General features: G+C 47.1%; 1 protein-coding gene across 2 annotated transcripts; it reads left to right on the top strand.

The window, feature by feature from the left end:
- The first annotated feature begins 536 nt into the window (after window positions 1-536).
- Window positions 537-21,455, top strand: RRM2B (ribonucleotide reductase regulatory TP53 inducible subunit M2B). Of its 2 annotated transcripts, none has more exons than XM_069005263.1 (9): window positions 537-666; window positions 5,331-5,483; window positions 7,031-7,147; window positions 8,062-8,195; window positions 9,772-9,866; window positions 11,854-11,987; window positions 17,412-17,516; window positions 18,612-18,725; window positions 19,204-21,455. In XM_069005263.1, exons 1-9 carry the CDS (start codon window positions 559-561, stop codon window positions 19,354-19,356), a joined length of 1,113 nt encoding a protein of 370 aa, XP_068861364.1. In that variant the 5' UTR covers window positions 537-558; the 3' UTR covers window positions 19,357-21,455. The 2 variants fall into 2 exon arrangements, with proteins under 2 accessions (XP_068861364.1, XP_068861365.1); XM_069005264.1 differs by lacking the exon at window positions 537-666 and adding an exon at window positions 5,122-5,223.
- The last annotated feature ends 5,744 nt before the right edge of the window (window positions 21,456-27,199 follow it).

The raw sequence follows: 27,199 nt of genomic DNA, 5'->3' as shown, positions 1-27,199 counted from the left end.
CCTTTTCTCATGTTTGTGTGTTCCTGCTGTGCTTTTCAGTAACTTGCTGCCCAGGCACCTGTTTCTGCTCCTCAGAAAACTCCGTGTAACAAAACCAAAGCTGTTCTTGTGCTTAGTCAGCCGTGCTGCACAGATCTCACCGCTGAACTTGTCTTACCCCCTGCCCTGGCGAGGCTTGAGTGTCTCTCACAAGGCATAAAAAAGCCGCAGGAAACAGATGCAGCCCCGAGGAGCCCAGCTGGCCTGACTCCCCTTCCCATGCTGGGGAGTGGAGAGAGGGGAGGTCTCAGTCACTGTGGCAGACGGGTGCCCTTTAAAAAAAACAAACCCAAAATTCTTAAGGGCACACGAATTGTTAAAGCAACACCGAAAGTTACCTTTTTGGAAAGGCGACACCCGAATCTTTTGAAGCTCTCTCTGCTTGCAAGCAGGGAGCGAAACAAGCACCAGTCGCGCTTTCAATGACAAGCCCTTGGCGAGCGCCTCCAAGCGCTGCAACCAGCTCTGTGTTTGTTATGCAATTACTGAGTCCTCCCCGGGGGAGGAGCGGCCTTGGCCATGGCCGTTCCCCCTTCCTCCGCCGGCCCCCCTCGCGGTGCAGTCCCGCCGGCCATGGGCGAGCGCCGGGGGCCGGCGGCGCTGCAGGAGGCGGCGGGCCCGGAGCGGGTAAGGCCGGCCGGGGCGGGGAGCGGGGCCGGGGCGGGCGGGGGCTCCGGGAGCGGCGCGGCGGCGGTGGCGCAGCCCTGCCCGGCCGGGCTCCGCGGCCTCCCGCACTGCCGGGCGCTGCGCTGCCTGCCCGCCGGCCCGGGCCGCCGTGGGGGGACCGCGGGCACCGGGGATCTGCTGCTTCGGACAAGCCCTGGAAAGGGCACGGGCCCATCCTCCCCGCGCCCTTGTCCCGCCCGGGCTCGCAGGGCCGGACCGCTCGGGCACCGCGCGCCCGGGGAGCGCTGGCAGCACCTGCGGGGGATGCGGACCGCCGGCCCGGATCGGGAGCGCTGTGGCAGCAGCTGCGGGGGATGCGGGCCTCCGACCGGAGGCCGCGGGCTGCTTGGCACGGGGTCTGGGCATCGCCGGCCCTGCCGCCCCGGGGCTTCTGGGCTTGCAGAGCTGCGCCTGCCGGGGCCGGGAAGGTAGAGCTCCTGCGCCCCGAGCTGCCGTGGAGGCAGGTGTGGGTATTGGTGATGTTCCTGGCTTCCCAGGCCCTGTGGACCAGGAAAGTCTGCCCCTGCGAGGTGTCTCAGCTGCGTTCTGGTGTCCCCCTAGTATAACTACGCTAAGCCAGGCTGAGGTGCGTGAGGAGAAAGGGTCTTCATGGCACGGAGATGCACGTGGTCTTCCGGAACCCTTGTGTCTCATCAGTACTCAAGTATCCAAAACCAGGTGTGCCATGTTAAATACAAGTGTAAGAAACCCCTTACTGTTTTCCCCTGAACAGTGACATGCTGTACCCATAGTGAAGAGGTGCATGGTAGTCAGTCCTGTGCATTCCCTCAAGAATGTGGAACCAGCAGGTGGTGGCTCCTCAGATGCTGTGCAGTGCAAGCCATCTCTCCCGGGAATGGTGATGGTCTTCCCTGTCTCACTGCTGGCATGGCCTGTGCTGCCCAAGGCTGGCCTGAGTGCTTTGGGAGCTTGTGGGATGCACATGCAGCCTCTTACTAGGGTGCGTGAGGGTTCATGGTCACATAACCATTGAGCGGATGTGCCACATCACAGTGCTGGCTCTACCAGCACCTCTAGCTTTTTCCCTGGCTACAGCTGATGTAGGGCATGCAACTGTGATACTTGTACATGTAACCCAGCAGCTGTTGCTGTGGGATGATGGTTGTATGTGTGCATATATGTTAATTATTTCCTAGTTTGCTGAATTTGAAATTAATGGAAGGAGTTTCAGTACCCCTAAGCAGTCTTTTTTGTCCATTTGGTTTATTGTCATCACCAGAAGAGCTTGTCTCTTGCAGTTGCGGAGTAACTGGGATATGATGTACTGGAGTGTGTCCAGCAAAGGGCTGATGATTACGAGACTGCAGCATCTGTGATACGAAGAGAGGCATGAGTGCTGGGACTGTTTAGCCTGGAGAAGACTCCAGGGGATTCCGTGAGTGTGTGTAGATAGCCAGTGGAGGGAGTAACAGAGACAGAAAACCAGGCTCTTCTTAGTGGTGCCCCATGGTGAGACTAGGGGCATTGGTCACACACTGAAGCACAAGAGCTTGCATTTACATGTAAGAAAACACTTGTTTTTCCTGAAGGTGGTCAGATGCTGGCACAGGTTGCTCACAGAGGTTGTGTAGTCTCCATCCTTGGAGATACTGAAGCCTCACCTGGATGCAGCCGTGGGCAGTCTGCTCTGGTTGACCCTGCTGAAGCAAGGGTTTTCCTGTGCCCGCCAGCTTCAGCTCTTTTATGCATTTAGATCATGTTGTCTGAACAGAATGAAGCCCGTACACGTTATAAACTGGGTGCCCTTTGTTGTTATGGTGAGTGTTGACTGTTTTGTACACCATCATAGCATTAAGAAAAAGATCTGGGGTGCAGATTGAAGGTAGTGTTGACCTAGTGACTGTTACCTTCTCCTGCCCCCCATACTCCTGCCAGTGCCCCCTGGATGCAGGAAGGCAAGGTAGGGAATGCATTATGCTCCTTCAGCACAAGGTGGTGATTGCTCAGAAGCCTCAGCAGTGATCATAATGTGCCATGCACTTGAAATTGAGTTAGAGAGGATGGGATTGTTTTGTAGCCACTAGCTGCCTGCCTGCCAATTTAGAGCCTGCCTGGGAAACTCCTCTCAGCCCCTGAAGGTTATGAGGGAGGTGGGTATAGGTTGAGCAGGAGGTTCCAGTATGGTGTCGTCTCTGTGGCTGACCTTTCCTTTTTTAAAATTATAAAAAAAAAAAAAACAATCCAACAATCAAACCCATCTATTTAAAAAAATATTTGTACAGTTTTTAAAACCACAGGCCAGTCAGCCTCACCTGAATCCCTGGAAAGATGATGGAATGGCTTGTCCTGCAGTCTGTCTCTAAGCACATGGAAGACAAGACAGTCATGAGGAGTAGTCACCATGGATTCACCAAAGGGAACTCGTGCTTAACCAATCTCATTAACTTCTGTGGTGGGACAATTGGCTGAATAGACAAGGGATTTTGTCTACATGGGCTTTAGCCAGGCTTTTGCCAGTGTCTCCCATGATACCCTCATAGGCAAGCTCAGAAAGTGTGGGCTGGGTGAGTGGATGGCGAGGGGGATTGAGCACTGGCTGAATGGCAGAGCATGAAGGGTTGTGGTCAGCATCCCAGGGTCAAGTTGCAGGCCTGGTTGTGTCCTCCAGGGTTCAGTGCGGGGCCCAGTATTGTTTAACTTACCCCTTGGTGACTTGGATGAAGGGGCAGATGCCTCCTCAGCAAGTTCACTGATGGCACAAAGCCGGGAGGAGCAGCCAATATCCCAGAGACCTGTGCAGCCCTTCAGAAGGGCCTCGACCGGTTGGAGAGATGGGCAAAGAAGAACCATCTGAAACTCAACAAAAGCAAATGCAGGTCCTGCACCTGGGGAGGAATAACCCCAGGCACCAGTACAGGATGGGGGCCAACCTGCTGGGAAGCAGCTCTGCAGAGAAGGCCCTGAGGGTCCTGGAGGACAACAAGGTATCCATGAGCCAGCAGTGGCTGGGCTTACAGGGAGGATTTTTGCAGTGTTTCCATTTTCAATGACAGCTGGTGCAGAAGTAGATGGAGCTGTTGGCTGCATGTCAGGTCCTGAGAAGGTGTGTGCTAAGACAAGGTGCCAAACGTGCCAACCCCAAATTCCCCCAATTCCAGTGAGTTATTGTAACCATCTCTATGTTCTGGGAAGTAAAAAAAGTCTTGCACTCTCATGGCCTTCAGCACAGACTTTGCAAGATGAGGCTGGGAAATCTGTTTCATGTAATTGGGTAATATTTAAAAATATAATAAAGTGGTAGAATTGTAACCCAGAATGTGCTTCCCTGATGTATTCATTGGGCATCTGTGGTATGTATGCCAGCTATGCAATGTGCATGTGTGTTTGGGTTTTATTTGTTTTTCAAAATCTGAGTGCATTATTTGTTTGAGGATATTTTGCAAATTGAAGTAAAGGAATGTTTTTTATTATGTGCATAGTTACAAGCAGACTGGGTAGGGAAGGGACTTTGGCACCTTCAGGAGGGTAGAAATAATGGTGTTCAAACCATCAGCTCCCCTTCTCTGCTGTATTATACATAACACCTCGTATACTGCCTGTGGTTAGTTATCCTCTACAGCAGTGTCAGTGGCATCTCAGAACCAACCCAGAAAGGGTCCTGCTGGCTGATCAGTGTGAGTCACCAGCCCTTCAGTAGAGATTGCAATGTGCTGTCCTGACAGCTCTTCACAGCAGTTGTTTCTAGTAGGTGCTTGGTGACATGTCTGCAGGGATGCAGGGATTGATCCTGGGAGCACATGTCCCCAGCCAGAAGTGAGGTGAAGGCCCTGCTCAGAGTGCCCCCCCTGCTACTTTTCACTGGCCTGTTTCCTAAATGTCGGCTGTCCCCACCTTGGCTGGACTGGGAGCTCGCTGAGGAAGAGCTGTGCACAGATGTCCTCTGGGAGCCCACACAGAAGGGTCAGCGTGGAGATGGGTGACTCCAGGCAGAGGTTTTCCTGCTGCCAGCTGCTGGGAAGAGGCACGTTAGCTTTGTATTGGCGCTTGAGGGAGAGGCTCCAGAGCAGCCTCCAGACCTGCGCTGGTGTGTGGGCTGCCCTCACAGATTGCTCTCACAGACCTCCATGCTGAGATGCTCTGTGGCACAGGGCTGTCCTCTGTCAGCTGGCATTAGTTGCTGTGATCTCATGGCTTTCTTAAAAAGGTCCATCCAGGTCCTAATGGCTGAATGTAAAGCAGATGGCTGGGAAGTACCTGGGCAGTGAGCCTGGTGGGGCTGTGCTGGTTGCAGGCTGCAGCACCATGCCGTGACCTCACACATGTCTCTCCGTGTGTGGTACCACGGTGGCTGATGTCTCCCAGGGCAGATTTCCTCCGCTTTGTCTTTGGCACACAGGTGTGGGGCACTTCCTGGCACCAGCACAGCTGGGCGGGGGCGGTTGGTGTGAGCTGTGCTGGGTAGGGCCGGGAGGACAGGCAGTGCTGCCGGGAGCACGGATGGAGGGCGAGGGGACACGTACTCCAGGGACAGGCAGCATGTCCACCCCAGAGGGGCAGGTGAGTGTCTGTGTGACATGGGTGAACTTTAAACCACACCTTTTGGATACTGCGAGAAGGAGGAATCAATAATGGTAACTTTAACCAGAACTGTGCTTTATTTTCAGAGCTCATCGGGTGCTGCTGAAAATGTCTCAGGCCTTGACGAAGAGCCTCTACTCAGAAAAAATCACCGCCGGTTCGTCATCTTCCCCATCCAGTACCCAGACATATGGAAGATGTATAAGCAGGCTCAGGCCTCCTTTTGGACAGCAGAAGAGGTGAGCCCTGGGCCAGTGGGTTGGCAAAAGGCAATCAGACCACTGGGGTCCTGGTGCATCTTTCCTAGCTCTGCTGCTGGCTTCTGTGTTGCAAAGGTTGGAGTTAATTGCGTCGAACATGAGGTGCCAGCACCAAAGCAGAACTCCCTCCATCGACAGTGGCAAGCAAGCTGCTTCCACAGGGTGATTCAGCAGAGCTGTTTTAGGTGCTTAGTTCAGGATGAGGTGGAATTGTGTCCTGGGGTACTTCTCTGGTTATAAAGAAATCCTAAGTCAGATTGCTCTGATTTGTGGTCAGATAGCTCCTACCCTGCTGTGATATCTGAACCTGCAACTAACTCCTTGCCTGTGTAAGATGCTCTGGGAAATTTCATGCTGTTCCTTAATATTAGGTACCTAAATTTCCAGAGAGATGGTGTTAATCAGGGACACTTGCTAAAAATGAATTTAGCTGACTCCTGATTGCCCTGATGAGGTGCTTGCCCCATGTTACAGTGCAAGCTCTAAGCTCTTCCCCAATGTTGCTGGTTAGCTAGGCCTGAGCAGTGCTTGCTATGCTTGCAGCAGTGCAGGCCGCTGAGCACGGCACTGCTTTGGAGAGATCATCTGCCAGGGGAGCTGGTTGTTCCAACTCAAAGCTTATGCACTCTTTGCTTGTTTGTGAGCAGTGGTCTGCAGTTGCAGAGGAGTGAGATAAAAGCATTGGCAGGCTCTAAATAGACAAGAAAGCATCATGGGATGATGAGGAGCAGCTGTTTGTGGAGGTGATATTTCATTGCCTGCCGGGTGTCTTGCTGCCCTGTTGCAGCAGAGCTTCATTTAAGCCATTAAAGAAAAAGCATTTGAATTCCTGCCTTATCAGCATTTCCCTTTTACTATGTTACTGGTTCCTTCTTACACTGTCCCACCATCTGTGGGTCCTCTGCATTTTTCACATCTGACTCTGCTGAAGTGCTGCTTTGGTTCAGAAATCCTACAAACCAGCAAACAAAACAGGTCTATGTGAAGGAAGCTGTGGTTTTCTCTCGTGGCTGGGGTTTGGTGTGATAGACAAGAGCAGTTGCACAGCATTTGCTCTGTACCGTTCTTCGACAAGATGGAGGCTGAACACCTGCCAAAGGCAAAGGTACCCTCAGTCCATCTTTTGGCACACTCAGGTACAGCTTTCTTGGAGTATCAGTGTTTATTTCAAGTACAGTTTAAATGTCTCAGAGTGAGGTCTGCTTACCGGTGCATGTTCATACTTGTGGCAAAAAGATACTAATGCTTTTCAAAATCTGATTTATTTATTCAATAGACACTGATTTTTATTCCAAATTACAAAGTGTAAACTGTGAAACAAGTGCATGATGTTACTGTTGCAGAGAGAGACAACAGAAGTGCTGTGTATCTGTTGTCTTTTACAGTCAAAAATATTTGAATTCTCTATGTGTAAAGATTTGAAAGCAAATGCCAAAACTCTGCCTCAGTCACTTGACTGGGCTGCTTCTGTTTTTACAGAATGACAAATGCTGGAGGACAATAATCTTCTTTTTTCTTTTCATTAGGTTGATTTGTCAAAGGACCTTCCTCACTGGAACAAGCTGAAAGCAGATGAAAAATACTTTATCTCTCATGTTCTGGCATTCTTTGCAGCCAGCGATGGAATTGTAAATGAAAACCTGGTGAGAAAGACTTACAGAGGGCTTGAATACTTAGTCATGTTGTTGTCTTATTAATTTTCCATTTTGGCTTTTTCACATTAATGCATAGGTATATTAAATGTGTACTTTTTTTTCTTTCCATCTCACCTTTGTCAAGTGGAACAAGCAGCCTGTTCTTCTGGGAGCAGTGTTTGAGTTAAAATTGGGTCAGCTGTGGTCATCAGAACTCCAAATCACATCACTCTGGGACACCATTTTTAAGTGCAGCCCCTGCTTGGTTGTGGGATGTGCATTTCTGAATGAATTAATAGAACCACATATTTTTCCTGTACTCATGTTAATGGAAAAATAGGGAATACAGACCATGGCTGTGATACGTATTCCTCATTTTGGTAAAATATGTTTTGTTCTCACTGAATGGCACCCTAGAATCTCTTGGGGCTGCAGGTGGGTGCTGCTAAAAAGGTAGGGAATTCTTCCTGTTGAGATCTGTTCTGGGCTGGAGAATATCTCGTCACGGATTAGCAGTGGTATCTATCTGCAAATGCCCAGTTTAATCTCAAGCATTTGAATGTTTATAACATGTAGAAAATGTGTGCATGTATTGCATGAACATGCCTTATGTCATGCTGTTTATATTTCTAATGATGAACAAAAAGTCTGAGGCTCTGTTCAGTGCCAAGTGTTTAGTATTGCATTACTTTTCTTTTCTCCTGTGTACGTGTGCCCTCATGCTTCAGCTCTTAGATGTATTTACTGCTTTATTTTCCTCTGCACCACAGCTGTCCCATTGACACGTCTGTGAACAAAGTAGGACCGAAGTGCTCCCATGCTGTCTCTGTAGCAGAGATCTATTGTCTCTCCTGTTAAGCTCAGAGTAGTGTTGTGCAGGACTGTTTTACTGTACTCATTGCCATGCTTTCTGGTTTTGGTAGGTGGCACGTTTTAGTCAGGAGGTGCAGATCCCAGAAGCTCGTTGTTTCTATGGCTTTCAGATTCTCATTGAGAATGTTCACTCGGAGATGTACAGCTTGCTCATAGACACCTACATCAAAGATCCAAAGAAAAGGTAAACCTCTGGATGTGTTACACACGCATTACTGAAGCCAGTGGCGCTGCTGTTGGGCAGCTGCAGCTGTCTCCTGTTTCATGCTGACTTTCTGGAGGAGTTGGGGAAGGTTCCTTAAAGCTTTCAAGGCCTGCATGCCTGACCCCCAAAATGGAGAGGAGTATTACTGACCAAGGCTTGTTGTGGGAGTATCAGAAGATTAGTGAATATTTGTATAAATCTTTTACTTCTGCAGGCGTGGACTATGTGAAATGTTAAAGGTTAGATGAGCTCCTTGAGGTTATCGCGCTCCTGCGGTGCTGCTCTTACATCAGCAAAGGATCAGCCCGAGGAAATCGAGTGCTCGTGATCAAAATGGTGGTTCTAATGTACAGCAGTCAATGTATTGCATCCTTTCAGCCTTTTTGTTGTCAGTGCTTTTTAATACAACTCAAACTGCTTATTTTTGAATGATTGAGTTCTCTGGAGAGCTCCATCACCTTTGTTGTCTGAAGAAGTTCCTAGTCCAAACAGTACTACGTTTGAAAAGCAGCATTTTCCCTCAGAGACTCCAACATGATGATGGTCAGGCAGAACTTGCTTTCCCACAGTGGCATCCTGTGTTGGTGATGGTGGGAGAGCTGCAGGGTTTCCTTTCAGGTGTTCAGCATGGGAACAGAGTCTGTGCACATGGGAGTTGTCCAGTTCCTTTTGTGGAGTTGGGCAAGATGAGATTTTGTTTCGTGGATAAACTGAAGTGGCTGGCTTCAAGTCTGAGAGGCACTGTGGTGTGGTGGGTGAGCACTCCTGGGATGGGATGTTTGAGTTCACAGCTTGTTTCTCCTGAGCCCTTGGGTTTGTTGCCTTCTGCACATTTGCCTCCCTCTGCCCTTGTTATCAGAGATCAGGTAGTGGTTTAACCTGGCAGGCAGCTAAACACCATACAGCAGCTCACTCACTGCCTGCCCCCACCCATTGGGGTGGGAGAGAATTGGGGAAAAAAGTAAAACTGGTGGTTTGAGGTAAGGCAGTTGGATAGCACAGAAAAGGCAAGTAATAATAATAATGATATACAAAACAAGTGATGCACAATGCAGTTGCTCACTGCCTGCTGACTGATACCCAGCCAGTTCCCAAGAAGCAGCCCCTGGCCAGCTTTCCCCTTAGTTTGTATTCTGAGCATGACATCGTGTGGAGTATCCCTTTGGCCACTTGGGGTCTGCTGTCCTGGCTGTGTCTCCTCCCAGCTTCCTGTGCCCCCCAGCCTGCTCACTGGTGGGGTGGGGTTAGAAGCTGAAGAGTCCTTGACTTCATGTAAACACTCCTTAGCAACAACTAAAACATCAGTGTGTTATCAACATAATTCTCATTCTAAGTATAAAACACAACACTGTACAACAACTAGGAAGAAAATTAACTCTATCCCAGACAAAACCAGGACAGATCATCACCCCTTTGGGGTGAGAATGGTGTCTTACTTGGGTTAGTTCAGAGCCTGGCATAATGGGATCCTCTGTCTGGTGGAGCTGGAAGGGACAACCAGGGCAGATTTACATAAATCACTGTTCTGATGTTTTGTCTCTGTTTTCTTCTATAGGGATTTCTTATTTAATGCCATTGAAACAATGCCTTGTGTTAAGAAGAAAGCAGACTGGGCTCTGAAGTGGATCGAAGACCGAGAATCCACTTTTGGTGTGTAGCTTTTTAAAAACTTGTTTCTGTTGCATATGTTCTGTTGTTGGTGCTCTGTGAGTAAGCTGCACGCCTGGAACATGAAATGAAATTCTCCACAGATGTAGTGGCTTCTGGGTCTCTGGTTTAACTAAAGAACTAGAAGTAACTTCTGGTGAGCATGTATGTTTTTATCTTCAGCTAGAGAAATACAGTAATGGCAGTGCCCCCTGAAGTCATGTTATGAAAAATGCTTGTAGATCTCTGTCCTTTTTGTCTTTATACTGAACAACCCTGGTTTCCTCAGTTTTTGCTTGTAGACCTTATTTTCTAGTTTTGATTATTTCTTCTAGTTGGTTCTTATTTTGTACTTGGTGTTCAGAACTGGGCAGCTGAAGTCTTGCAAGTCCAGGCATTTTCTGTGTTCACGTTCATATAGACAAATCAGTTTTTTTGTAACTGAGGCATGACTGAGCCTGGACCAAAAAGATTCAAGAACCATCTGTTTCTGGTGTTCCTGGTTTGCTGTTGGGACCAGGTTTCTAGTTCTTGTATCTCATTTCAGAGCTGGGGCACTGGCTCAGCTTCCATCAGCATGCTTCAGGGCATCCTTTCCAGTGTTCTGCATTCTTACAGTGTTGACTCTGAAGGGTGTGCTGTAGCTGAAATGCATAATGAGTGCACTCTGGTGAAGTTTTTTAAGCAAACATTCTCTATATTTCAAGAAAGTGTAGGAGGTGGGGAGATTCAGCTTGGTGAACAAAATAAATCTGAACATCATTCTTTTGTGGTATCTGTTCACAGCTCTTTTTTGAGAGGGGTTATTATTTGTAGCTGTACATTATTCTGTCCTGGTGCTCCCACTGCCTCCCCAGTCTGACTTTGCTTGCTGTGTGTGGAGCCCCTTCATCATCCTTTTGTTTGGCTCCCAGCAGTGTGGGGTGTGCCAGGAATCAGAAGGTTCCCTAACTTAAAAAACAGTGTAGCCCCTGCTCCCTGCCCCCAAACTTCATTAATTTAATCCAAATAAGTAGTCAGGCTTGTGCTTCATTAAACCTGTATTTTATGAGCAACCTTTCTCCATTCCTCTATAGAAATAACCAATGAGATTTTTAGTGTTGCCAGAAAAATTCTCTCCTTAATAACTTCTGTGATACTTGTAAGTTGGTATTGCTCTCTGTGCTTTTTTCCTAACTTGAATTTCTTCAGATGAGCCAGCAGTTGGTATTTGTATCTCATAGAAGAAGTGGGACATCTGGCTATTTTGGGTTATCTTATTAACAAAATTCTATGCAGTTCTTATTGGGAAAAGGCACCAGAACTTAGTGCAAAAGCTCTTTATGTTAGAACATACACAATGAGCCTGTGAAGTTGTTTGAAGTAGTATACATGGAATGATGTGGCTTCACTAAACAGTCAGATGGTCTTGTAGTCTGAAGAAATACATTCCTGTAGAGAACAGGGAGAACTGGAACCAATAATGCCTTGCTTTCCTTGGATTAAAGGTGGGATAGCACAAATAGTTCTTTGTGTCTTGGCTTACGTTCTGTAGTCTTTCACTCTTGTAAGAATATGGTTTCATGTAGATTCCCAACAAGAAGAAATTGTGGGGTAGGGTTTTTTGTTTAATTTATAAGAGATTGACTATTTTCTTTGTTCTGTCTGTCAGTTAACACAGCTGCTTTCTGGCCTTTCAGGAGAAAGAGAGAATGGAGTACTAATGTCTTGGCCACTCTGGACAATTACATTCTTTTGCTTCTGATCTATGTCAGTTTCAGTGGGTGCCTTGGTTCTTCAGTTCTGCTGGGGTTGCCTCTGGCTGAGTGCTCTGGGGTGTGTAGACCCTCTGTGGCTTGGGATCTGCTGCTGGATGTGGTCAAAGACAGCATCTGGTGCTGCAAAGGGGATTACTCCTCTCCAGCATCATTCTGTCTGATGCAAATAGTGCATCTTGCTGATGAGCAACACAGCAATTTGTGTCTAATGAAAAATGTGTCATGTTAAACAGGTGAGAGAGTGGTTGCCTTTGCTGCAGTGGAAGGCATCTTCTTTTCGGGTTCCTTTGCTGCTATATTTTGGCTGAAGAAGAGGGGCCTGATGCCTGGACTGACTTTCTCCAATGAACTTATTAGCAGAGATGAGGTAATGTGGCATGTCTTACACACTGTTTGGGAAGAAAAGGGAGTTTCCAGGGGAAGAGCAGAATTATATTCATGAAGAACCCATAGTCTTGACAGAGAAAGGGGAAAGAAGCAGACCTTTACCAATAATTACAGAATCATAGAATAATTTAGATTGGAAAAGACCTTTAAGATCACTGAATCAAACTGTTAACCTGCCACTGACTGCCAAGTCCACCACTAAACCATATCCTTAAGTGCCACATCCACGTCTTTAAAATACCTTCAGGGATGGTGACTCAACCACTTCCCTAGACAGCCTACTCTAATAATTGCTTGACAGCAATTTCCATGAAGAAATTTTTTGTAATATCCAGTCTAATCCCCTGCTTGATGCAACTTGAGGCCATTTCCTCTTGTCCTGTTGGTTGTTGTTTGGGAGAAGAGACTGACCCCACCTCACTACAACCTTCTCTTATGTAGTTGTAGAGTGACAGGGTCTCCCCTGAGCTTCCTTTTCTCCAGCCTAAACACCCCCAGCTCCCTCAGCCAATCCTCATAAGACTTGTGCTCCAGACCCTTCACCAGCTTTCTTGCCCTGCCCTGGACACGCTGCAGCACCTCAATGTCCTTCCTGTAGTGAGAGGCCCAAAACTGAACATGGGATTCAAGATACAACCTTCCCAGTGCTGAGTATAGAGGGACAGTCACTGCCCTGGTCCTCCGGCCTTGCTATTGCTGACACAGGCCAGGATGCCATTGCCTTCTTGGCCACCTGGGCACACACTGGCTCATGTTCAGCCACTCTCAACCAGCACCCCCAGGTCATTTTCTGCTAGGCTGCTTTCCAGCCTCTCTGCCCCAAGTCTGTAGCACTGCATGGGGTTGTTGTGGCACAAATGCAGGACCTGGTATTTGGCCTTGTTGAACCTCATACCATTGTCTTCAGTCCACTGATCCAGCCTGTCCAGATCCCTCTGCCTTCCTACCCTCTGGCAGCTCAACTTTCCTACCAAACTTGGTGACTTCTGCAAACTGACTGAGGGTGCACTCAATCCACTTTACCAGGTCATTGGTAAAGATATTAAACAGGACAGACCACTGGGGCCAGTAATGTATATATATAATATCTGTATGTATATATATATATGTAGCATATATAACATAACATAACTGATCCCTGGGGAATGCCACCTGTGGCCAGCCACCAACTGGATTTAATTCTCACCACGTTTTTTGGCCTGGCCATCCAGCCAGTTTTCTACCCAGCAGACAGCATTAATGAACATAAAGCCTGGGTGCCACTGAGTCCCTCAAAAGAAATACCTGTTTTTAAAGGGAGTAAACATAAGTACTGGTGTCCCAGTTGTGGTTTAACCCCAGCCAGCAATCAAGCCCCACGCTATCACTCTCACTCCCCCACCAGTAGGACCAGGGAGAGAATCGGAACGGTAAAAGCTAGAAAGCTCATGGGTTGAGATGAAGACAGTTTAATAGGGAAAGCAAAAGTCACACGCGCGAGCAAATCAAAACAAGGAATTTTCAGTTTAATTCACTGCTTCCCAGGGACAGGCAGGTGTTCAGCCATCTCCAGGAGATCAGGGCCCCATGAGGTGCAACGATGATTTGGGAAGACAAATGGCATCACTCCAAATGCCCCCCCCCTCCTCCTTCTTCCCTCCACTTTATGTATTGAATATTATGTTACATGGTCTGGAATATCCCTTTGGTCAGTTTGGGTCACCCACCCAGCTCAGGACAGGTGTTGTATCTCCTCCCAACCTCCCATGCACCCCCAGCTTCCTCACCAGTGTGGCAGTACGAGAAGCAGAAAAGGCCTAAGCCCTGCTCAGCAATAGCACAAACATCTCTATATTATCAACCCTGTGTTCAGCCCAAATCCAAACCATACATGAAGAAGGCCAACTCTCCCCAAAACCAGCACACCAATGCATATAGTATTATGAAAAACGTGGATTTTTTAGATTGAAGGGAATGTTTGTTTTCCTGTGCTGTGAAAGAAGGCAAAGGCCTGGCCGCTCAAGGAGTGGGGTGGAATTGCATGGGCCCCAGCTGCAGGGTGGGCTGGCTGGAGCAAGGACCTGGATAGTGTGTGACTCTGAGACTTGCTGTGCCTCAGCTGCTTCAGGCAGGTTCAAGTGGGCTCCAAGTACCACTCTCAACCTGCTCCTGTTGTGGGTCCCAGAGCTTGCAGACAGCTGCCTGCATCCATCACTGAGCCAGCTGTGGCAGTTTGCTGCAGAAGCAGCAGATACCACCCCTCTTCATGGTCTTGTGTTGCTGCACAGCGACAGAATCTCCTGGGAGGGGGCAACTACAGATCTGCCTTTGAGGAGAGCGCTTCTTAAGATATGAAGTGTCTGAGGGGCTGCATGTCAGCACACCAAATGTGACAGGCTGCGCTTACAAGTGCCCCTTCTTTTCACTGGTTCCTTCCTTTCTTTTTCCTTGCTCCCTGCAAGTTGGAAGCTGTTGTTTATGGCTGGGGACTGTGCACTGCACTACTTACAGCACTATCAGCACTGAAAAAGTAGAAAGATCAGTTTTGTATGCAGTATAAACATGCTAGTGGTTGTAACTTAGCAGAGTTGCTCTTAAAGTGTAAAGAGCTTTATCATAATGGAAGTAATTTTCATGGGTTAGATAAACTGCTTTGAAATGAGATATCTTACGATATGTCTTTAAAAGACACTTTTGAAGAAAGTGATATGATGAGTAAGGAAAAACAAGTAGTTCCTCAGCCTTCACCTTCCTTTTGTCTTCTGTGAGTCATTATGAGCTGATACATTTGAGTGAGGCAGGATTTGTTACAAGGATCACTTGCAGGTGAATGAGTGTAACTGTACCTCTTTGCAGAGGGGAGCGCCAAAAGACTAAAATTTTCTTGAGCTCTGCTGGCATAATTCCAACTGCAGTGCTGTTACAAAGGTTAAAGCTTGGTGCACAGAGCACCTGCATTGAAACCCAGTGGCAGTAAAAAGAATCCACAATGGAAAACTACAAAACGTTTTTATGCACCTGAACAGATAAATGATTAACGCTCAGTGTGTTTTTTGAGCTGCAGACTCTGTTCCCAAGCTGTTCTTGAGCTGGTGGATCTCTGATACTTAAAGGTGCAAAGCTGGTAGGAGCACGAGTGAGCAGAGCACACTGGTTCATGGGAGAAGCCAGGCATGTCCTGCATCCTGATGGTGATGTTGCCCTGGATTAGACCATGGGAAGCCCTGCAGCAGGCAGCTAATGCTGTCGCTAGAGGGGGGGGATACTTCCCAAATTACGTTATTTCAGGGCTGTTTTGTGACCTGAATCACAAGGATTTTATAGCCTTTCTAAAAAGGTTTTCACAGAATCACAGAATTGTTAGGGTTGGAAGGGTCCTCTGGAGATCATCCTGTCCAACCCTCCTGCCAGGTAGGGTCGCCTGGAGCAGGTGACACAGGAATGTGTCCAGGTGGGTTTGGAATGTCTCCAGAGAGGGAGACCCCGCAGTCTCCCTGGGCAGCCTGTGCTAGTGCTCTGTCACGCTTGACGTAAAGAAGTTCTTCCTCATGTTGAGGTGAAATTTCTTGTGTTTTAGTTTATAGCCATTGCTCCTCGTCCTGTCTCCAGGCACTACTGAAAAGAGCCTGGCACCATCCTCTTGGCACCTGCCTGTCCTGGCTTCAGCCAAAGACAGGGTTAATTTTTTGCAGTAGCTGTGAGGCAGTAGAGCCTGGAGCTGTGTGGGCATGGCTAAGACCCTAATGTTACTGGGCACCATCTCAGGTCATTAAAAGGGCTCGGGAAAAGGGACTCCCTCTCCTGCTTTTGAGAAGAAGGGCATTCCTTCCAGTGGGAAAAACCTAACTGGGGAGAGCAGGTAGGTATTTGTCACTGGTTTTCCATGTAAATAGTTTCTTTGTCTTACACATTTTGTTATTGATATTGCTGTTACTGTTCCTTTTGTTATTTCCAGTAAATTGTTCTTGCCCTTCCCATGATTTTCACCTTTTGTGCCTCCATCCCCAGAGCAGGAAAGGGCAAGGGGAAGCTGGTGGAGAGCGAGTGAGTGGCATCTGGTTTGGAAGAGTCTTGGTGGGGGTACTGAACTAGGGAGTACCATTCCTAAACCTCATCACCACCTTTGAGATAATCATATGCATTAATGAGATCCCCTTTCAGTGTCCTCTTCTCCAGACTAAACAAACCCAGGTCTTGCAGTCTCTCCTCATAAAAAAGATGCTCCAGATCCCTCATCATTTTTGTGACCTCTGCTGGACCCTCTCCAGTAGCTTCTTGTCTCTTTGCTACTGAGGAGCCCAGAACTGGACAGCAGTCCAGATGTGACCTCACCAGGGCTGGGCAGAAGGAGAGGATCACCTCCCTCGACCTGCTGGCCACACTCTTCCTGATGCACCCTGAGATACCCTTGCCCCTCTGGTCACAAGGGCACTGCTGGCTCAGTCTACTTGTCACCCACAAAGACTCCCAGGTCTTTTGCAGCAGAACAGTTCTCTAGTCAGTCAGTCCCCAGGTTTTGTTTTGACCCTTGTTAATGATAGTATTGGATTGTCTTGTAGCCCTTAGTCTGCCAATCCTTCTGATGGTTTTCACTCTGGATGTGCCCTCTTGGTGCTTATTGGCTGTAATCACCACCTTGCTGTTGAGAGGAGAGATGGTAGTGCAGTCCTCCTTTAGTCTGGCAGTGGTGGGTATGGCTGAAGCCAGAGCACCAAGCTGTACCCAGGCAAGTCAAAGAGAAGCTGAGGCACCTCTTGGAGCATCTGGCTGGTACCTCCTGCAGACTGTGAGGGGTTGCTTGTCTCCTGAGGTTTTCTTACCTTGGCAGGAGACTTTTCTGGAAATCCTGGAAAGGAGCACAGTTCATTAAGCTCTGTGTAGGATAGCTGGGTAAAATGAGAAGGGGAGTTTAGCTGGGGCAGAGGTGATTTGTTAATCTTGGGTTTGGTGACTCTAATCTGAATCTGCCTTGTTGAAAATGCTGTTGGGAGAAGCAAGGGAAGAAATACTACTGGAAGAATTTAAATCAAGCTTTATCTCGAAACAAAGAGGAGGTAAACAGCCTATTTTAACTCACAAGTAGTTTTGCCAGTCTTGATGTAGAGGTCTTTCTGCAAAATCATCCCTGATGGGAGGCAGGGCTCAGCAGGGCTCTGTGTGGGATCCCTCGCAGTAGAGCAGCCCTCAGAAAAATTTTACCGGAGAAGCGTGCATGCTGAGCCTTATTTTAGTGTAGGTGGCATGTGTTGGATTTGAGATGTTACTGCCTTGTAAACTACAAGTCCACACTACATGTGATAACACTAAGACTCAAAAAAGCAGGAGGCTGGGAAACTTCAACCCAGATGAGGCTGCCTGAAAATAAGAGCAAACTATGTGGAGGAGGGGAAAACTGACTGTTTTTTCCATTGTTCTCTTATTTCAGGGTCTACACTGTGATTTTGCTTGTCTAATGTTCCATTATTTAGTGAACAGACCGTCAGAAGAGCGAGTCCGTGAGATCATCGTTAATGCTGTAGAAATTGAGCAGGTAATCCTGGCTGTGACAGCATCATGGGCAGCACAGGTCCAGTCTGATGCAGGAAATAAACACATTAACTTCTAACTTTTGGGATTTCGTGTTTGATACTTGGCTCAGGCTTGGATCCCTGATGCAATTCTTTCCCTCTTCCGTAATGGTGGCAAGAAGTCAGAGACTTTCTGATTCAGTTGTCAAACAGCTGGGGGAAGCTGAAGCTGGCAACTGGTTTTCTCCTTAATGACAGGAAGGAAGGAAAGCTCTCTTATTTGATACTGAATAGAATAGTTCCAGTTGGAAGGGACCTACAATAATCATCTAGTCCAACTGCAACTGTCTCCTAGAGAGGAGTTTGTTTACATCTGTCCTTTCAGGATCTTTGTCTCTCCCTCCCTATTGTATTCACATCTCTGCTTGTCCTCAGGAGGAGGCAGGGTCTGTTCTGACCACGTGTATCATGCTGGGTTCTGACTTTTTCTGAGGTTGATGTCAGGTTCTTTCATGTGAAATGCTGCCCTTCTGCAGGCACAAGTTTCTGCATGGCTGAGTATTTGGCAGGATTTTAGTTTAGTTTTCTTTCCTGTTATCATCTAACTCCTGTGATGATGACAAATGCTCCTGCTTGGTCTCACAACACTGACAGGTATTGCATCAGTTCCTAAACATGCATATGACTGGGTTCAGCACTCATATATATCACTGCTGTCTCTGATCTGTCATTCTATAATGGAATGGCTGGAAGCCAGGAAAACTGGTGATTTCTGGATTTATCCCTGTTCCCACTAGTATGGTCTGTAGGTTTATTGAAGTTAGAGCTTAAGCTTACAGTGAAGCTTATGCTGGGGGAGTAGGGAAAGGCAGATTAGAGGGGCAATGATAAAAATCTTGTGCCTTTTCCAGAGTAATAGGCTAACAATAAAGGAAGATACAAACAATTACTGAAAACAGAAGATACTTGTTGAATTTAGTGATGCAAGTTATTTATTCAGACAACTTCCTGGGGAGCCTGAACATCACAAATTATATTATTGTGAAACACAGGTGTCTTCTCTCCTTTTTCTTCTTAAATTTAATTTCTCTAAATGTCATCTGTATTTTAACTTCTAGGAGTTTCTAACAGAGGCATTACCTGTGGGTCTGATTGGAATGAATTGCACCTTGATGAAACAATACATTGAATTTGTTGCAGACCGGTTACTAATGGAGCTTGGGTTTTCAAAGGTAAGAGATGCGATTGCCCCAAATGCTGGCCTGCCAGTGCAGCCCAGGAAAGCTGTCAGCACAAAGCACTCCCTTGTCATGCTGGGGACCAGGTCATATTTAGTACAGGGACTTCTGTGAGTGACAGCTGAAACCACAGCATTAATACCTATGCTTCACTGTAAAAGAACAAGAACAATTTAGGCCATTGTTTCCCTTCAGCTGCTCAGCAGGTTTGGGATGGGAAACATAAGCTGTGCTCAGATGCTGCAGTGTTTGAAGAATAACAAACCCCTTGCACAAGTGAACTTCACCACAGACCAAACTCCTGGGAGTGGCAGTACTGAATTTGCTTAGATAGGTGTCCATAGAGCCTACAGGATATTGCAGCTGGAGGCGGTCTAGTTTGAAAGAGTTTGACAGTTTTGTTTGTTGTGGGGTTTTTAAAGCATTATTTTCCTGTCAGAATCACCAGTGTAATAGTGTTTTCCTTCCCCAGGTCTTTCATGCAGAAAATCCTTTTGATTTCATGGAGAATATTTCTCTGGAAGGGAAAACAAATTTCTTTGAGAAGCGGGTTTCGGAATATCAACGTTTTGCTGTTATGACAGAAACAATGGACAATGTCTTCACTCTGGATGCAGATTTTTGACAAATTGGCAAATGAATGGTGACTGTTTCCCTCTCCTCATCTCCCTTTTTGCTGTGAAGTTGACTTAATTTCCTCTTACGGAATCAGAGTCTGCTGGGATTTTTTCCTGGGTTTTCATGTTGTTTGTCAGAGGAGTAAATATATTTCTCTCTATGTCATTTGAATAAAAAAGGGGGATGATTTATAAAATTTATATGGCTTTGTAAAAGGATGGCCTTTTAAGATTCCCTTGACTCATCTGCTGTCAATGCTGTCTTTAAAAATGACATGGATACTACTACTTTTTTAACACTTCATGTTTTAAGAAGCAAACTGCCTATTTACCTCATGTTATGGTATTTTAGTCTGAAAACTAGATGAGGTGTCACGCCATGTAAAAATGTTGCTATAAATTATTTTCCTGTTTTCTATTTTCATGTTTAGAGATTTTGTCTAGAGTAAAAGCTCTTCTGTTTCAGCCTGCTGCAGATACAATAATAATTGAATGTGGGAAGACATTAAGGAAGTCTGAACTATAGAATATTATTAAACCCAGGAATTAAGTTTGATCTCCCCATTAACCTAGGCTCTGTATGAAAAAAATTTTTACTCTGTTTGGAAAACTGATGGGTCTTTGTAGGCATTTAATTCAAATACATGTGATTCTTGTCTTACAGCTGTAACTGAACAGGTCAGTGGACTTTGAATGGTTCTTGGAAAGGCACACCTGTTAACAGTGGAGAAAAACCACATGCTGTAGTTCTTTGGCTTGTGCTGCCTGTTTTTCCTTGCTTCACTGATCAAGTGCCTTATTAAGCAGCCTGTAGTTGTGTTGTGTTTGTAATCATCTGACACTGGAACAGCCAGCTGTGGGTGTTGTCAGTCTTCCCACTGTCGTGCTAGGTGATTTGCTGTTCTCCCCTTCTTGGTTGCACTTGTGCATTGAAGGGGTGAGAAGACATATCATTCCAAGGGACTGTCCCTTGAAGTGCTACAAACGTACTACTCGGGCTGTAAGGAAGCACCCAGTAACATATGCAGGGATGTCAAGTTGTGTGTTTAGTGTCAACCATTGGAACCATTGTCACAGAAGATCTTCTGAAAGAAGGTATTAAACCTTTCAAAAACAAGCCCAGAAGTAGTATGGAGTAGCAGCATCTTGTAGAGGACTGTTGTTTGGTTTTTGATTGTGTGCCTGAAAACTGTTTGTCATTTCTTGCCATCACACACAGAGAATGGAGCAATTGAAGAATGGCTAATGTGCTGCAGTGGCACTTGGGGTGTGAGGGATGCTATTCAGCTGTACCTTGTTTATCTGCAAATAGATAGGCTCTTTTTTATTCAAAGATGGAGTGAGTGTACAAGAGCTAGACAAAGGGTTCTGCTTCATTAAACCTAAGCATTTTTCATAACGTTCAGCATTTTGTGAAAGGGCTTTTGTAAGTCTTACTGTTGCAAACATCTTGTGCTGCTTTTGATACACCTGGCATGAGCTGAGCTGAGAGCACAGGGTTATCAGTGATGGGGTGGTGTGTTATTTCCCTGCCAGCCCAGATCAGCCATAGTCCTGGGTACCTGAGTTTCATGAAACAGGTCCACTGCCTTAGCATAGTTCCTAGTGAACAACTGTCCCTGCTATAAAAATAAGCAGCAAAATTGACTCTGATTTTTTAGTCTCTGTAAAAGATAAGGAGTATGTATGGAGCCTGGAAGTGGAACAGCTTTTTTTCCTGGAGAGTACAGAGAAAAGCTGGAACTGGTGGCCCTCATTAACATCCTGCAACTGCAAGAGGACTGTGGACTTAGAGGGAAAATCCATCACCTTTTCGAAATACTGAGTTGATAGGGGAGAAAGAGAAAATATTGTAAATGAGTGTTGTTAGGTTCCATTACTCTATCATGTCACGGGAAATACTAAAAAGCATTTATTTTGAGTCTTGTGAATTATGATGAGTATAGAGAGTATTCTAATCTAAAACTGCAATGTGCTCAGGTTCTGTAAATGTATATGAGATACCAAAGTCTGGTACAAGAGCTCCCATTCAATTTGTGTGTAAAATATGTGTGTAGTTTCAATAAAATTTGAGTGTGGGTAAGCCCATGCCTTCATTTACAAGTTACATGCTTCCTTGTGCAATCCAAAGTGATAAAGTTGGGATGTGACAAAGTAAATCAGTATTCACAGCTTTTGGGTTGTGGGAGAAAGTTATAAGAGCTCCATATATTGTCTTGCTCTTTTTGGAGTTCTTGACTTGCTCTTTCTTGTTCCTGGGAATAGGTTTTGCAGTCTGGTGAGCAAACAAGTGGGTTTGGTTCTTGTTTGTTTGTTTTCTTTTTAATTGGGATTTTCTGGCTCAAGGAGAAATGTTTTGGAAGTCTGTAAGATTCAGTGAAGAAACACTCCAAAAATGTGTTTTCAGTGGGTGGTACCTGATCTGTCAAGGTCATCATGCCCTTGGGGCAGGCACCCTGACTGCCTGGACACAGCATCATGAGGTTCAGCCCCTGAGCTGGGGCTGGCCAGGCACCTGCCTGAAGCCAAGCACTGGTCATCTGGGTCTGAGCTGGTACAGCTTCATACCTGCTTGTGTCAGCACTCTCAGGGCTCTAATTTTAAAAGTCTTGTTTGTCCCTGAAGCCCCTTTGTGCCTCCTTGAGACAGGCATGAAGGGCACAACCTCTGTTCTCCCACCAGTGCTGGGTACTGGGCAGAAACCCAGTGTGCCTCTTAGGGCTCTGTGTGTCTCATGCTGTGGCCATCAAGCTTAGAAAAGCCGGATGGGCGTGTGTGTGGGAGAGAAAGTGCAAAGCATCCCTTCAGTGTATATGGTCTGTGTGCTCTGTTCTGGAATAAGGCTGGTGTGTGACTTCCACTATAGTTCCAGTGGGACAGAGAAGATGCTTCCTGGAGGTGTTTGTCTCACAGTGAAGAGCATGTCTGGTCAAATGAGCAGAAACCTGTCTTTGGGGGCTGCAGTAGGAACTGAGGCTCATGGGAAGAATCCCCCTCTTTGAAATTCCGAAGTGACCTCTGTAGCTCCCATTGTTCCCATTCAAGCAGACATGTGCCTCCCAGCAAATCCCATGAATTGATTGTCAGTAGCCACAAGTGGAAGGCTGTGAAACCACTGTAGCTCAGTGAGTATTCCCAGCCCTTGCTGGGAAACAAAAGAAAGTGGGTGAAGGCAGGGCAATTAGCAGCCTCTTTCTTAGCGTTTTTGGACTGGTAAGATTTTTGCAGCAGATGAGGATGCTCTGTGTGTGGCAGCACCCTCGGAACTGTGGCCAGCCCCTCTCTGGCTGACACTGTGCTGATCCACTTCCACCACATTTCTTGTCCTTGTCTTTGAATGATGAAGGCTTTGACAGAGCAAGCATGGCCCCCTGCCCGTCACCCAGCCTGCCAGAGGAGCATCTTCCTTCTAGACTTCCTAAGGGGATGATCTGGGCTGGTTTTTCCTCCTGGTGGAGCCCTTGAGTCAGCAAATATTAATGTTTCTGTCACTATTATCTAGAGCTCCTTCTGGGAGTCAGTCACTGGCGATGCTGATGCGTTAATACTACGCGTAGCCAAGTTTGTGTTTGCCAGGAGGATGCCCGTGTGCCCGCTGTCCACACTGCACCCCGCAGGAATGCTCACGTGCGTGTACAGACTGCGTTTGTGCGTATGGGTGTGCATGTCTGGCACGCAGGGATGTGCACGCTCACCACACACCAGCAGAGTTGAGGGGAGAAGCTGTGGAGTGCCAGGCTTTAGCAAACCCCCTTCCTGGAGCAGAAGAGCAAGGTGGGCACTGTAATACTGCTGTTAAGAGATGCTATTCCTGGTTTGCGGGCAGCTGCTGCCTTGCCCTGCTTCCCACAGCCTGGGAACAGATGACAGCAGTGGTACAGCCTGGGCACAGATGGGCAGTGGTCCCATCCCATCATACATAATCTGGCTCTAGGAACCAGGGCTGCCCTGAGGATAGAACTGTGCTCTGCTAACTTTAGCTGAAGGTTTTCAGCTTGAAATGCCGGTAAATCTCAAGAATGGCTGATTTTGGCCAGTGTGGAGCACACATTTCTGCTTTGAACAGTAACTTTGGCATTTGGCTGTTTGAGTGTACTCATGTGGGCAGACTTGGGAATTCCCTGTTGAATTTTGACCCTTCTAATGAAATTAGAGGATTTGTGAGAGACAGACATGAGATTTCCATGACAGGCAGCAGTGCTGCCAATATCGCAGCTTCTTGTGGAGTGCTGCTGATCAGGGGCTCCTGCCCTGGAGATCTTTTTTTGCAAATCTGCTTGAAAGGCTTACCTGGGAGATGTCCTCCTCCCAGGACTTCTATTGCTTTGCCAGCACCATTCATCACTGCACTGGCTCTCATGTGGCTGATGGGTTCACGAGGACAAATCAGTATCATCAATCCCTTTCCGTGCTGTAGTCCACTGTTTGGTTAATATTACTCTGGGAATGGCCTTGCATAACTGCTACAGCATCTCTAGGGAGCTCGTAGAAGTAGGAGAACTGCCACAGAGAACTGGACCAGCTTGGCATCAAGGGTGAGGTGTCATGGGGACAGGCCATCCAAGACCTTGCCTGTTCCTTTAGGAAATGCCTTTTGCTGCAGAATCAGGGAGAGGTCCTCACCAGCAGATAATGAGAAAACATCAACAGATTGATGGAAAGTTATTTTGGATGCTTCCGTGACTTCACCAGCAGGAACCAACTTTGGATTCTGTCCCTCTGGTGCCCAGTGAATGTCAGAAAAAATCTGTGCTGGCACAATGACAGCTGGATGGTTTGTGATGTGATCTGCTCAAAGGCTATCCTTGAAAGTCTCTCCTTTCTTTTGTCATATCCTACTCCTACTCCTAAAGAAACTACGCTGCTGGATGCCGTAAGCGGCTCTGCTGGTCACCGCTCTGCCCACTCTTTGTGATGGCTGGCAGGGTGCTGCTGTGCCCTTTCAGCTGTGGCTCAGGCTGAAGTCCTGCCTGGCTTGGGCTTGGCTCTTGCTGATCCTGGTGTGCAGCGCCAGTGCCAGAGGCAAGGCCTGCAGTGAAGCACTGGCCTGTCAGACTGGGGGCGGATGCTGACCATGTTTGCTTGCCCCAGCCTGGGCTCAGAGGGGGCTGCCTGCTCATGAGGCTGGTGTGGTTTTTATAAGCCACTCAAACCAGGTCCTCTTTTAGGTCATCCATAAATTTCTTCTTTTAGTGATGAGGCTCCCAAAATCACAGTGGAGGCTCTGGGTGGACAGCAGAGGAGTTGGTGGGATTTTTTTCTTATTGATTGGCAGATCTAAGAGAAGTGTTAAGAACAAGTCTCAACATCCAAATACATTTTACTGATCTGACAAAAGCCTCTGGTAGTGCAGCCTAAGCTGAACGTGAGAGCTTTAGGGAAAGTCTGCCTCCTCATCACTATTCCTTAGCACACAGACATGGTTCTGAAGAGATTATACTTGGGTGGTTTTATGAGGAAATGCAAGAATCCTTTCCACAGCTGGTGGCCTTACTACGCAGGAGGCTGTCCAGGCTCTCCACCTGTGCTGTGTCTGCAGGTCTGTTACCAAGCAGCCTGTCCAGGGCCCATTGTGTGCTGATGATGGTCTCCACTGCTGGCCTCTGCCACAGGGGGTCTCCAGAATGGGATAGGCTGTTTGCTGCTTCACAGGCAGTTTTGAAAGATTAATTGAAGGCAGACTGAAATGGCACATCAGCCACGTCCTGAGAGACTGAGACCACTCAGGGAAGAGCTGAGGAATCCTGAAGGCAGTGACATGCCTTGGGTAGGAAAAGTATGACAAGCAAAAAATATGCTGGTGGCAGTGGGAGTGGCAGCCCATTCACTCCTCAGTGCTTGGGTGCCAGCAGCTGTGCCACGAAAGTGATCCTCATACACAGACTCATGTGATCACTCATGTCCTGCAAAAGCTTTCCTGAGGGCTTCATCACCCCAGCTCTGGGGAGCTGAACCCAATGGTGAGCAGCACAAATACTGACTAATAAATATCTAATGATAGTACTGAATAATAACACCAGTGCTACCATCTGCTCACTTGGAAGTCATGGCAGAAGTAGCTTTGGGGGCCTGGAAAATCAGAAGTACTGGGAAGATTTGCTGTCAGTGTTAAACATGAGGAGGCCAGAGCAGACCTGGGGAGGCCTGAGCCCTGAAAGTTTCAGCCCCACCATGGCTGTTGCCATTCTGACCTTGGCAGCAGCAGTGCTCAGGACTGAGATTCCTCTGCTCTGAGCCACTGAAAGGTCCTCATTCCCCAAAGCAGGGCCCTCCATGTGGGCAAGCCCTGGCAGATGCAGGACACAGAAGGCTTTAGATCTCTTCGATAATTTATAGCTTTGGAACAAGTATGATTCTCTACTAAACGGAATGTTTCATTACTTGGTCTCCAGCATTTGAAAACATTTCTGTGGGCCTTTACTGGCTTATTTGCTACAGGGGTAACTTTTTCTGAGCTCAGGCTTGCTTTGCTTCTCATAGTCTGGAGCAGGACTTGGGGTGTCCTTTGGGAAAGTGGCAGCTGTGGGGCAGGTCCTCCAGACCAGACCTGAAGCCAGGGACATCTAAACCACCTTTTGGTGCACAGAAACTCCCCCAATACCTGCTTCTCTCTCAGACATCTCAGCTCTGCAGGTGGGAGGAAATCTGCGTTGCTGGGACTATAGGGAGGAATGGGCTCCAGGAAAGCAGGGAAGTTTCTTTATAATTTACCTCGGCTGTTGAGTTCCTCTTGGCTAGCTAACTGTGCAGAAGAGTTTCCATTAATGAATTTAAGCCAGGTTAGTGAGTAGAGGCTGTTCCAATCTTGGTTGCAAGATCACAGGACAGTGATAAAACCCATGGTGCAGAGGAGTACCAGTTTAGAGTTGTTACAGCAAGCATTTCTGCCCCGTGAGAAGAGGCTTGCCTACCAATTACTGATTTCTTTTTTCTTTCACTCTGAAGGGAAATAGTTAGATTACAGCTTATTAGACTGACTGGAGAACTGAATGTTTCTATTGAATTACTTAATTCACAGTGTGTGAAATTGCTGGCTTCAGAGACGGTTGTTACAACAAGCCCTGACAGAGCTGCCTTGCTCAGTCATCCCTCTGTCTCCTGCTTAGTCATCCCTCCATGGGCTTATGGGACGGTGTCTGGAGGGGTCCTGCAGCCACTATCATATGTGCCTCGTTTTTGGATTAACATCGTCATGGAAAAAAATAATTTCTTGGTTTGTTTCTTCAAGATTCCTGTTGTTAAAAGCCCCTTCCATGAAGTTGGTCCAGTTTGCTTAATTCCTCGTTAGCAGAGTAGGGTGTAAAGCCAAAAATGTTTTCCTAGCTTCTCCCACACTGAACAGAGTTTAAGGGCAGAGCGAGGATGTCACCTGCCTTTGGGGCACTTTTGAAAGGACAGCAGCTGGCCAATGCCACAAGCCCTGCACCCAGGCAAAGGGACAAGGTGATGACTCTTCCTCCTTGTAAGCCCCAGTCCTCTTGAGCTGTAAGGCTGTAAGGTAGTGGCCACATCCATGGGATGCACATCCTGCATCTGGCGCAGTGTAGTTGTTTGGTTCAAAATATCCATTATTTACTTATTTTCCTTCTGTGAGATAAGAATTAGGAGAAAGCAAAGCAGGCACAAAACTTAAAAGAATATAAAGAAGTTTATTAACACACTTAAAAGGAAGAAAAAAGTCAGACTAAACCTTCAGAACACTTCTCTTCCCCCCACCTTTCTCCCTTCTCCCACTGACAACATAAAAAGACAACCCTTGAGAGTTTTCCAGTCAGTTTACCACCTCTATAATACTCTCTTTTTTTCAGTTCACTTAGGGAGAGGAGTCTCTCTTGCTCATGCTATGGAGAC

This window comes from Aphelocoma coerulescens, chromosome 2 (assembly GCF_041296385.1).
Source record: "Aphelocoma coerulescens isolate FSJ_1873_10779 chromosome 2, UR_Acoe_1.0, whole genome shotgun sequence".
NCBI classification, from domain to species: domain Eukaryota; kingdom Metazoa; phylum Chordata; class Aves; order Passeriformes; family Corvidae; genus Aphelocoma; species Aphelocoma coerulescens.
This window is presented reverse-complemented; position numbering and strand designations above follow the sequence as displayed.